The 12,422-nt window shown below is 46.6% G+C and overlaps 1 protein-coding gene across 2 annotated transcripts in view; it reads left to right on the top strand.

The window, feature by feature from the left end:
• The window catches only part of uvrag (UV radiation resistance associated gene), a 64,365-nt gene that overhangs the window by 30,366 nt on the left and 21,577 nt on the right, over positions 1 to 12,422 (top strand). The window contains exons 8-9 of one of the 2 annotated variants that reach the window (XM_031572194.2): positions 5,458 to 5,584; positions 11,318 to 11,402. In XM_031572194.2, coding sequence (XP_031428054.1) covers positions 5,458 to 5,584; positions 11,318 to 11,402 — 212 coding nt within the window. Of the gene's footprint in view, positions 1 to 5,454; positions 5,585 to 11,317; positions 11,403 to 12,422 lie in introns of both variants that reach the window. The other variant, XM_031572193.2, reaches the window with a different exon arrangement.

Raw genomic sequence — 12,422 nt, 5'->3', positions numbered from 1 at the left:
AATGTTCCACTAAATTGAACTGCCCGTCCCGACTTTCGGCGGTACAATATTTCTTGGTAATGATCGCTGCCATCGAAAACCGGCTTTGTGCTTCCGACTCGCCTTTCATATCATTCTGCGAGTACTCCGTTCACTTATCGTAATGGAAATGCATTATAACTTGAAGTCAACCAGTAATATGTTGCTACGCAACACCTGAACCTTTAAAGTTCTATTTGTGTGAAGAACAATTTTTTTCTCAGTGGAAGCCACAAAATGGCAACAAAATCTTAAAAAAAAGAGAGATTTTGGAGAAATATCTTTTATGGTTTTGATGTGTAAGCGTGTAATAGGCGGGGTAATGCTGTGCATCTGGGTCTGCGTAGTCCTGTTCTGTCTGCAGTTACAGAGCTGAGAACACGCTCTGCACGTCGGGGGCCTGTTCGTCCAGTCGGGATTTATTTTAAGAATGACTGGTGGACTATACAATATCCCTTACATATGTTTGTGTGTCTGTGCATCTGTGATTTTATGTGTGTGTGTGTGTGTGTGTGTGTGTGTGTGTGTGTGTGTGTGTGTGTGTGTGTATTGTGTTTGTGGGAGGGAAGGTGCCATAGAGGGCATGAACAACCCTGTACATTTTCTCACTGGCACGCAATGTGTGTGTGTCTGTGTGTGCGTGCGTGTGTGTGTGTGTGTGTGGCTCCAGCTGCTCTCGCTTAGGCAGCCTTTGATGCCGGCTGGTGCTGACTGACGGTCCCTCCACCTGTCGCTCCGATGCCGCCCCCAGAGAGAGGGGGGGGGGGGGGTGAGCACCCATCTGTGTGTCTGCTGGATGGAGGGAGGCAGGGTTTGGTGGCGTCTCGATAGGTGGTGTGGTACGAATACACACACCGGACTGTTGGTTCGGTGGTTGGTGGTAGGTTGGGTGAAGTTAAGACTGGTGTTGGTCGTGGATGTATACTTGGTGTTTGAGTTGGAAACATGTCTTGGTGACTTGTGTGGCTAGTGTTGTAGTACGGCTGCACAGACTCGCCTCTAGGTTTGGAGGTTAGAAGCTTGTTTTGGTGAAGTTGTGACTGATGTGTTGATGTTTTGGTGAAGTTGTGACTGATGTGTTGAGGCTCTGCTTACTGCCTTGTTTAAGTTCTCACCACAGACTCTTAGTAGCTTGTGGGCTTTTTTTCTCTTTCACTCCAGGACAGACAGACAGACAGACAGACAGACAGACAGACAGACAGACAGACAGACAGACAGACAGACAGACAGACAGACAGACAGACAGACAGACAGACAGACAGACAGACAGACAGACAGACAGACACCATTGTCACACTTTCACAGACTCGACAGCCACTGCACAATCTGTCTCTCTCAAACACACTTGGTCCCCTCACTCCCACACACACCGCACACACACGCATACACACTCATACACACACACCACGCACACCGCACGCACACACGCACACATGCACGCACACACACACACACACACTGACAGTCTGGCCCAGCGGTGGGCTCTGAGAGTTGGCCGAGAGGTGTTTTGTGGCGTGTTGAGTGGTGCGGCTGCAGCTGGTTCGTGCCAGTATCAGGAGTGATTAACACGCAAGCCAGCGAGGGCCGCATTCCTACAGCATAAGGGCTCAGCTCCAGCCAGCAGCATGGAGGCTCTATCAGGTCCTCACCCTCACACACACACACACACACACACACACACACACACACAGAGCGCTCACTATCAGGTCCTCACTCACACACACCCTCACCGATCGCTTCTACAAAGAGCTCCCAATGGCCGATAGGCCTCGCCCACTTTCATCTAGCCCAGATTGCCATCTGCCTCTCCTCTATCTTTCTATCTCTCTCTCTCTCTCTCTCTCTCTCTCTCTCTCTCTCTCTCTCACTCTCTCTCTATCTCTCTCTTTCTCTTTCTCTCTCTCTCTCCCCTTGTGTTTGCCTCTCAAACACACACAACAGAAAAACACACAGAGTGAAACTATTCGTCTAAATATTTTGATTTGGTGTATTCAAGAAAAACATCTATGTTGGGTGAAGCACCAAATAGTCTACCTACCTCCTGCCTTCCAGCAGCCGGTTACAGTTAAAGCCTGTGCTCTGCTCTGCTTGGGCACCGGTTCTTCCTACATGTTCTTTTTCCTGTGGGTATCAATGTAAACAGCCTGCTATGACACGTGTGTGTGTGTGTGTGTGTGTGTGTGTGTGTGTGTGTGTGTGTGTGTGTGTGTGTGTGTGTGTGTGTGTGTGTGTGTGTGTGTGTGTGTGTGTGTGTGTGTGTGTGTGTGTTGACCCATCAGAGGGCTATGGCAGGATGCTGAGATGCAGGTACCCCAGAGCCCTCATAGTGGTGGAGTATGATACCCATCACAGGGGCTTAGTTCACAGAAGGATGCGCTCTCTCTCTCTCTCTCTCTCTCTCCTTACTAATCCACTCTCTATCTCTCTCTCTCTCTCCTTACTCATTCACTCTCTATCCCTCTCTCTCTCCTTACTCATCCACTCTCTATCCCACTCTCTCTGTCTGTCTCTGTCTCTCCGTCCCTTACTCACTCTCACTTTCACACACACACTCTCTCCCTCTCCCCCTCTCGCTCCCACACACACATGACAGACAGACAATAACAACTCTCTCTTAACTCTTACTCAGTCACGCTCTCTTCTTCTCTCTCTGTCTGTCTCTGTTTCTCCCTCCCTTTCTTTTTTTTCTCTTTTTTTTCCCCTCTCTCTCCCCTTACACACACACACACACACATACATAGTCACTTGCTCATCCTCCACTTGCTTGTCGTCCCCCGTCCCCCCCTGCCCTCTCCACTGGTGGTGTGTCCCTGAGCACACAGAGCTGAGGGCTGAACCTTCTCAGACAGACAAAAGGGGAGATGTTGGAGGAGACGCCGATGCTATGTGATGTAATGTGATATGATGAATGAGTCGCGGCTCATGTCTCTATTCGCTCAGCTGATCCCTCTAGACTCCACAGGGCCTGAGTAGTTCTCACTTTTCATTTACCAGGCATTAGGCTACATCTTTAGGCTACCTCTTTAGGTTGTTAATATACAGGCCTACATACCATTTATTATATTTATTTATAACTATAGAGTGATCTAGAACCTGGTATCACCACCCACTCTTGCCTTCAGCTGGCCTGTCTTATCTAGCCGTGGGACCAAATAGCACTTGAATCTGGTGCTGTTGTTTTGGACACGTCATTCAATGAAGTCCTCATTGACTCACTGGTTCTCAGCATTCCAATGTGACGTTATGTGGGACTGACTGGAACAGTGTCCCCGGGTCTGCCACGGGCCTTGGATCGCCATGGTGATGCGTTAGTCTCATGATGCTGACACACACTAACAGGCTGATGGTAGTGATGAGCATTCTGTCTGTGACGGGACAAACTGGTGTGCAGATGTGGGGGAGTGTTTTTGTTTTTGTTTTTGGCTCTAGGGGGGTTCAGGCTTTGGGCTCCGTGTGCCTTGAGACAATGTCAATAGGTAATGGCGCTGTATAACTAAATAGTGAATTGAATTCCGTGCTGTACTCTGTCTGAGCGAGGTGCAGGCCTGTCAGGGAGATGGGCTGGGGGGGTTGGGAGGAAACATGGCCTGTCTGTTTATCCTGAAAGATATTCTCATACTGAATTAGTCAAATGACAAAAGCTCTTTTGGTTCTGTTCCACTCCTAGACGTCTTCGGAGAAATTAAACTGCTTTTGAGCGACACTTTAATACTTAATAATCTTCCCCCAGTGTTATTCTAGTGGTTTTCTGGAAGGTTCTCACTGGGTGGCATGAAGTCTATTTCAGGCTTTTCTGTGGCCCCCCCTCTTCTACAACAGCGGAGTGGTCATTTATTTCAACCTGCTTTATTAAAAATGTCAAGTCCACTCTCGCCAAATGAGCACATTTTGCAGGAGTTGTAGCCGCAAGCACGAACACACACACACACACACACACACAGCCCTTTCACAACAAGTGTGTGTGTGTGTGTGTGTGTGTGTGTGTGTGTGTGTGTGTGTGTGTGTGTGTGTGTGTGTGTGTGTGTGTGTGTGTGTGTGTGTGTGTGTGTGTGTGTGTGTGTGCATTCGCGCATTCGCGCGTGTGTGTGTGTGTGCTGCATTGTGTGATCCTGTTTTTCCTCTTTTAATCTTAGCACGCTCACATACATAAATATGGATGTACACTTTAGTTCCTCTCCACCACAAACACGGAACATGAAGCCATTAAGCTGAGGCCTTTTGATCTAGAGGAGCTGAAGTGAAACTACATCTCATGAACACTTAAAAGTATAGTGACATTTTATCAACATCGCCCCTGATATTGAATATGATCTTCCCCGATCGGGTTGTAACCGGCGCCAGTCAAACTCCAGGACCCCTGCCGATTTCCATAATACCAAATTCCTCTCTTCCTTTCTGCCGCCCTCTCTCTCTCTCTCCACCTCTCTTTCTCTCTCCCCCCCCTCTCTCTCCACCTCTCTCTCTCTCTCTCTCTGCCATAATGACATTCACTTCTCTGCCCGCATGTTTCGTTTCTCTCCCACCCAGCCCCTGTGTGGCGCGGCTACCAGTAGACCACCAAACCCGGGTGGTTCTCATGCCGCCGGTCCGCTAACAGAGCCCTGTCGGCCTTACCCACGCCTACTGCCCCTGAGGTCTTTTAAAGAGGCCTCATGTTCTTTTCGGGGGCGTTTATTGATTACTGAGACCTCTTGTTCTTTTTTTGAGGGCGTTTATTGATTACTTGACGCCTCGAATGGCCTGAAGGTATTTGGAGCCAGCCTGGCTTGCTCTTTATGGAGCGGCCAGCGCTGTGATTTGGGAAGCGTGGAGTGAATTATTCATGTGCTGATTTGACTGTGCGGTGGCAGCACACGCAGCGCTGGGGTTGAACCAGGGCAGAGCCAGCAGGAGCAAAGCACTGTGGGTAATGAAAAGCACAAGCTTTTTCGGGGAAGAGCACATGTTTCATTCTTGATTTTATTTTAGAATGTAGTTAATGTTAAACCAACGCTCTCTCTCTATCTCTCTTTCTCCTTCTCTGCCTGTCTCTGTGTGTCTCTGTGTCTCTCTGCATGTTTCTCTATCTCTCTCTGTTTGTCTTTCTATGTCTCCCTGCCTGTCTATCTCTCATTCTCTCTCTCCGCCTGTCTCTCTCTCTCTGCCCGTGTGTGTGTGTGTGTGTGTGTGTGTGTCTCTCTCTCACTCTCATACTCACTCGTTCTCTTCCTCTCTCTCCCTGTCCCAGCAGAAGAAAGAGCGTGAGTGTAGCGTCTGTGTGTGTGTGTGTGTGTGTGTGTGTGTGTGTGTCTCTCTCACTCTCATACTCACTCGTTCTCTTCCCCTCTCTCTCTGTCCCAGCAGAAGAAAGAGCGTGAGTGTAGCGTCTCTCTCTCTCTGTGTGTGTGTGTGTGTGTGTGTACTCACTCGTTCTCTTCCCCTCTCTCCCTGTCCCAGCAGAAGAAAGAGCGTGAGTGTAGGCACCTGCGCATCAGCGTCCTGCGCAGTGAGCTGGAGAGGCAGAGGAAAGCGCTGGCCAAAGAGATGGACACGCAACTCAAAGAGAAGACGCAGCTGCAGAAGAAGGGTAAAGCGCACAATCAATCAATCAATCAATCAATCAATCAATCAATGAGCTATTGAATCCATGAGTCAGTGCCTGAATGAATGAATGAATGAACGAATGATTGATTGATTATAGAGCTGAACACTGAACCTCCAAAAACTGATGCAAGCCCATACAAGTGGTACACACTCTGAGGGATCTACTGTTCTGATGTTTATCAGTACTCTTCTGATTAACCTCATAAAGTTAACCCACTCAAAATGGACTTATATGGTCCAAAACTTATACAGAATGGCTACTGACAGCAATTGTACATATATACAGTAGACATCCAGCCTAAATGCATAAATGTAGTTGGAACAATCAAGTGGATGTGTAGAGGGTGCTGAATGTTTTTATTTTTATTTCAAGAGGAATGTCTGTTGCAGGTTTGGAAGTTTAAAGTCAATCTAAGATAAAGTATACAATCGATTTCTCCAAATCCTGCACTGAGCTTTAGGGTTCCCACAAAGTCACTCAGTCTCTTGAGGATTGATTGAGGTTTTTGTTTTGTTTGTTTCAATCCTCCTTTTTTGTTTGGTGTGAGTGGTGGGTCGTTCGGGGCTTTGTTAGGAATCCCGCGTGATTGATAAAGGCTCCATGTTTGACTAGGGAGGCCATGCTCCCTCGCGGTTTTGTTCCTGCTTTCAAAGAAAGGAGAGGAGAAATAAAATAGGCAGGTGGTTAAAGATTGAACAGGCAGGGCGGAGTCTCCACCATGCATTGTGTTGCTAATCCTCAGCTCCCATCACTTACAAGCAAGCACGGACAGGGCCACTTTGAAGCTTAACCGGACAAATGGTTCCAAGAGGAACTCCACTCGGCTGTCTTCACTCCAGACCAAAAGCTTCAGACCACGACACCTATGAAGAAAATGAGGTGGCAGAAGAGAGGATGTTTACCTGCTGTGGCAGATAGCATAAGTGACTGGATAGTCAGGGGGAATTGTCATTAACTCTGAGTCATATTTGTTCACTGTATAGGCTAATATTCAGTTACTTTGAGTCATATTTGTTCACTGTATAGGCTAATAATCAGTCGGTGAACAGAGCAGCGTCGGAAATACACAAGGGCAAAGGGCAAAACTGCCCCTAAGAAATATAATTTTGCCCCTGATATGACTAGGAGAGGGGCAAAAAATGCCCCCAAAATTTTCTGTAATAATAATTTAATGAACTTGTCAAAAACATCGTAGCCTATGACCCGTCCTGTTGCTAAATGTTTTGATTTTCGCCTTGACTAATTGTTGCGTGTGCGTGAAGAACCGAACGTTCTAACAAAAAAATATTTGGAGCGCTTCTTAATCAGACCTGTGACTGCGAGAGTGAGGATAAATGAGGATGAGCAAACACAGTCTCTGTCACCATCTCAGGTTTTAAAAGATAAAATTCACACACCCAGCGACTGTCGAAAACTGGAAGCTAGATTGGCTTGGGGTGGAGGATGACGACGACGAAAAAAAGACCCACATTTTTTTGAAGGCATGTCAGACTTGTGGACAGCGAGTTGCCAAAGTCGTTGTCAATCCAGCACAGGCGAAATCTTTTGCTGACTTCATCAAGGGGAGCGAAAACATACAGAAATACATGGCCTTTCGTCACCAGACGCCAAGCAGCACACCATCGCCTACGGTGAATGATAACTAGTAATAATAATTTTATAAATGATTTAGTTCGGTTTAGCTAGTTTAATGATAGTTAGCTAACGTTAGCTAGCTCTGATAGTGCGTTAGCTACATAGGCTTGCTTGCAAGCTAGCTAACCAGTCCTATCTGTATTTCCTGTAGGCCTACTATGGTAGGTACAACATGATTAAAGGTAACACAAGAATCCATAAATATAATAAGTTATTATTATAAAAAAGAAAGAAAAAACGATTGTTAATAGCTGTTTAAAAAATGCAATAATAACAATAAATAACCACAAAGAAATAAGAATAAAATTGAATATGATTGTCTGATTTATGTTTTCTGTTTGGTTTTTGTTCAAAAAAAATCTAAGAAAACACTTTGAATTTGTAGACTACTGCCTAATAGTCTTATTATTGCCATTTGATGACAATTGCTCATATACTGTAAGCCTAAATAAGTGTGTTTATTATTTTGAACAAAGGTTAAATGTTATTTCACAAGTTTCTAAAAGTGCCCCCAATTTTTTGTTAAATGCCCCTGGATTTCAGTAAGTGGGGGCAAAAATTGCCCCCCCAAAAATATGTAAATTTCCTACCCTGGAACAGAGTACATGGTAACAGTGAAAGAATTGTTAAAAGACGTCTTTGGCACAGAGTCCTATGCCTTTCGATCAGCTGAAGATGGAAAAAAATATATAAATAATAGTGACCATATCTCTTATCAAGAAGAGCAGACCTCTTCCTGTGCCATCATGCTTGTGGTTAACCCCCTTGATGACGTGCCGCAGAGGACTACATGACCCCCGGTTCACTGTATCATCTGCAGTCAATGAACAAACACATTCCAAGACCAAAGTAATGGCTGCTTATCAAATGAACAAATGATCTGTTTGGAAGTCGGCATCAGTGTCATAAGACACATGGTGCTGCTCTGGCCATGAGCACGTCTTCTGACAACTGGTTTAGCAGATGTTGTGTTAGTCATTCCCCCTACACTAACCCTCTCCATCTTCCCCTGTGTCCTCCTTACAGCCCTCTAGCATTGGCTGTAAATGAGCTGTATAAAAACCTCATAGTCATCCTCATAAATTCAGCTCGCTGTCACATACCGCTGCTCAAGCCTGGCTGGTAGGCTTGGGCGGTATCTATCTTCTCGTACCTTCCTGACGTTTCACCGGGGGTAGACGGTACATGGCGGTTTTTGAGTAAAAGTTGCTGGTAGAAGTCATTGTAGCATGTATGACATTGTCTAGCCTACAATACTTTGTGTCTAATATGCAAATATACAATTAGCCAACTTAGACGAGTCTTGCTGAGTTGAAATACTTACCCATAATGCCCCATAGAATTTATAGGTAATTAGAGCCCTTCCTCCTTAGATTCAGCATACCCTGCTGTAGGCGGGGCAGATACAACACATCAGTGGGCTGAACTGAGATGATGTGTGGGTGGTGGTGGCAGACTGGCAGTTGAATAAAACCATGCAGCTGTTGCAGTTGGAAGAAGTTATCTCAAGATAAAGTTATATGTGGCAATATTTGCATGATTCCATATCGTCATATTGAAATGATTAGCTAGGAGACCTGTAGAGCAGAAATGACCTCATTTGAGCGAAACTGTGTTAGTCATCATGCACTGTAAACTCCGGAATCTTCCCGAGCGTAAACGGCATCACCAGTGTGGGAGTTGAGCGCAAGGGAAATGCGGAGACAACTCCGTGTAGTAAAAAGTTAGAGTAAAAAGGTGATCACCCCACTTCTCCTCTTCCTTGTTGTCGCAGAACACTCGACGGATCTACTAACAGTAGCGTGCACATAAACACACAAGAACAAGATCGCTGTGAATTATATTAAATACTAGTCCTGCGTGCGAGTGGTGATAGACATAAGAGCGTCTGTATTTTTGATTGGTATTGAAAAATCATATTTTGGGGGATTTCTAAATACCCTGGTATACCGTACTACCTCGATACACCCATGGAGACGGATCATCTTAAACCAGAGCCTGGAATAGAGTGGAAGTACCGGAGACACTGTGATGAGGGACTCTCCCGTCTGACATGACTACTTCTGTCTTCTCCCGCTCGTATCCGTTTTTTAACTTGTCTCTTGCCTTTCTCTCGGGGGCGCCAGCGGAAGCGAGTTTGAGTGGCGAGTGGGCTTCCCCTTTATCTCCTCCGTCTCAGGAAGGACGGACCGCACAGGGCCGTGAAAGGAATAACAGACGGGAGGTGAAGGGTGTGTGTGCGATTTATGAGGGAGCAGACTAGTGATGTCTCAGCACCGCACACCCTCCCACCCTCGCCACGCTCTTTATGAGTAGAGACACACACACACACACACACACACACACTTACACACCATACCATTTATATATACTCCCACTAATCCATATACACTCACACAGATATATAGCCACACACACACATATATAGGTTGGGAGGGTGTGTGGTGCTGAGACATCACTAGTCTGCTTTTGCATACACACACGCACAGACACAGACACACACAACAGACCTTCACATTTGTCCTCTATTTTATTTGCTTCCGCTCGTTCATCCTCCTCTCAGTCCAAGTCTCTGGCTCTCCTCCTGCTCCTTTGGCTGGAGGTGAAGTGGAACAAAATCGTGTGTCAGTTCTTTTTTTCCTCGCTTTTTATGTGGTCCCATAACATCCCAGACAGCAGCTGAGTCTGGAGCAGCTCTGGCTCTGAAGTGGCGCTTAGCTACCAGCTCTGCGCCATTCCGGGGCCAGATCTGCGCCATACCGGGGCCAGATCTGCGCCACAGTGGTGAGCTGCAGTGTGGTATGGCCATACTCTGGGAAAGCACTCAGGAGGGGGTTATTATTATTATTAGTAGTATTATGGCTTTAGGAGGAGAACTCTGGGACACAGGCAAGGAGTGCAGTAACGACGTTAACAAACCGTGACGTGTCAAAACACTGTTGAGCAAGCACCTAATGCCACACACACGCATGCAGACACTCTTTACACAGTCTCTCATACACATATACACACACACACAAAGATATATATACATACATACTTACACACACACAGATACACACACTTACACTGTTTCTTTTTCTCTTTCTCGCTCTCTTTCTCTCACACTCACTCTCTCTCATACACACAGACACACACACACTCACACACACACACACACACACACACACACACACACACACAGATACACACGCCTACACTACCTCAGACTCTCTTTCTCTCTCACTCTCATTCTCACACACACACACACACACACACACACACACACACACACACACACACACAGCTGATGATGTTATGCGATTTTGACCTGTTCTTTGATAGCATGTAGGGTTGAGGGTGCTGGATGTTCTATGCAGGCTAGCAGGGATTCTCTGCTTTGAAGAGCGTGTTGTCACCCCTGTCTCCAAAGACAACTAATCTGTGCAGGTTGTGTATTTTGATGGCTGAGGTGATTGCGGTGTGTCTGTACCCACGACTAGCCTAGCCTGTTTCTCCCTCCCCCTCACCAGGCCTGTCACAGAGGAGCAGCTTTGACAGGTTACGTTTATTGTGGGACATTTGAACCAGGTGTATTTGTGTGTCTGTCTGTGTGTGTGTGTGTCTGTGTCTGTGTCTGTGTGTGTCTGAGGAAGGACTGAATGAGTGAGAAGAAGTTAGGAAGAGATTTTCTAAGACCAAACAGCATTACAGTTGTGATTCTACAAGCTATAGCCGATTCTGCCTTTTATTCTCCCAAAGATTCCAATGTAATGCCTTATCGGTTGAGGAGTTCATATTATGTAGTTTATATAGTTTAGAGTTGTTTATATTTATGTCAGTTATACTTATGGTTTTGGCTGTGAAGGAAAGGCGTAAATGTCCTTTGAGCGTTTGGCATTCAGCCTTTGTACCTGTTATCTGAAGAGGATTTTTTTTTTTTGTTGTTGAAGGTAACTATTTGATGTTGGCAAGGTTTAATTAGAGGCTATAAAACACAGGCCTGATGCTTAACCACCTGTGAATTTATAACACCACACGACTACCTGTCCTGTTTGTTTTGTGTTCACTGTCTCTCTCTCTCTCTTTCTCTTTCTTCAGAGGAAGCGTTTTCCATAAAGCACCAGACACTAGACAAGGAGAGAGAGTCTTTAACCGAACAGCAGAAAGAATGCACGGCCAAAAGGTAGGTGCAGACAAACCCCCTAATTACTCCTCCTCTTCATCCCCCTTTCTTTCTGTCCTCCTCTTTTTTTTATTTCCATGCTTATTTTCTCACTCCACATCTGCTGGGGATTTACACTGGGCTGCCCGCAAGAATGGCATGTTCCACCAAAGCAGGGGATGGTTTCGAATGTTTGGGCAGATTGTTCTGTGGCCTTATGGGGAGGGGATGTTGGCTCTTCTTCTGTTTGTTTGTGTGATTCTGCCCTGTGTGGGGACTGTTTCAGGGGGTGGGGGTCGGGGGTGAGGGGTGGATGGAGTGCAAGTAAGCAGATTGTGTCAAAGCATGTCTGCCTTGGTGCGCATGCCAGCCCCTGACACTCTGCTTGTTTACCTGGAGCCTACCTGTGGCCCCGCAGACAACAAGCCTACCTGTGGCCCCGCAGGCAACAAGCCTACCTGTGGCCCCGCAGACAACAAGCCTACCTGTGGCCCCGCAGATACCCCAAACAATAATCAGAGCTGAGCAAGGCACAACACAGCGCCACAGTAAACACTGGTATCGTGTCCAACGGGCAGTCATCCTTGCGAAACTCAAAAGTGCCTCCACAACCCCAACCTCAAGCCGAAAGAAGTATTGTCTTACCAAAATATATGCTGGCCCTGTTTTCCAGTGAGGGCCAGTCAGCCTGATGAAGTTGCCTCAGTAAACTCCTGCTGTGCGGCCTAGTGGAGTCATGGTCAGGGCTGGACCCCATTGGCCCAGTGTGGTGAGGACTGGATCCTATTGGCCCAGTGCAGTGTGGTGAAGACTGGATCCTATTGGCTCAGTGCAGTGTGGTGAGGACTGGATCCTATTGGCCCAGTGTGGTGAGGGCTGGATCCTATTGGCCCAGTGTGGTGAGGACTGGATCCTATTGGTCCAGAGTGGTGAGGATTGGATCCTATTGGTCCAGTGTGATGAGGACTGGATCCTATTGGTCCAGAGTGGTGAGGACTGGATCTTATTGGCTCAGAGTGGGTGTCGCCAGCGCCAACCAGG

This window comes from Clupea harengus, chromosome 8 (assembly GCF_900700415.2).
Source record: "Clupea harengus chromosome 8, Ch_v2.0.2, whole genome shotgun sequence".
NCBI classification, from domain to species: Eukaryota; Metazoa; Chordata; class Actinopteri; order Clupeiformes; family Clupeidae; genus Clupea; species Clupea harengus.
Note: the sequence above shows the minus strand (reverse complement) of the source record. Positions and strands in the feature narration are given on the sequence as shown.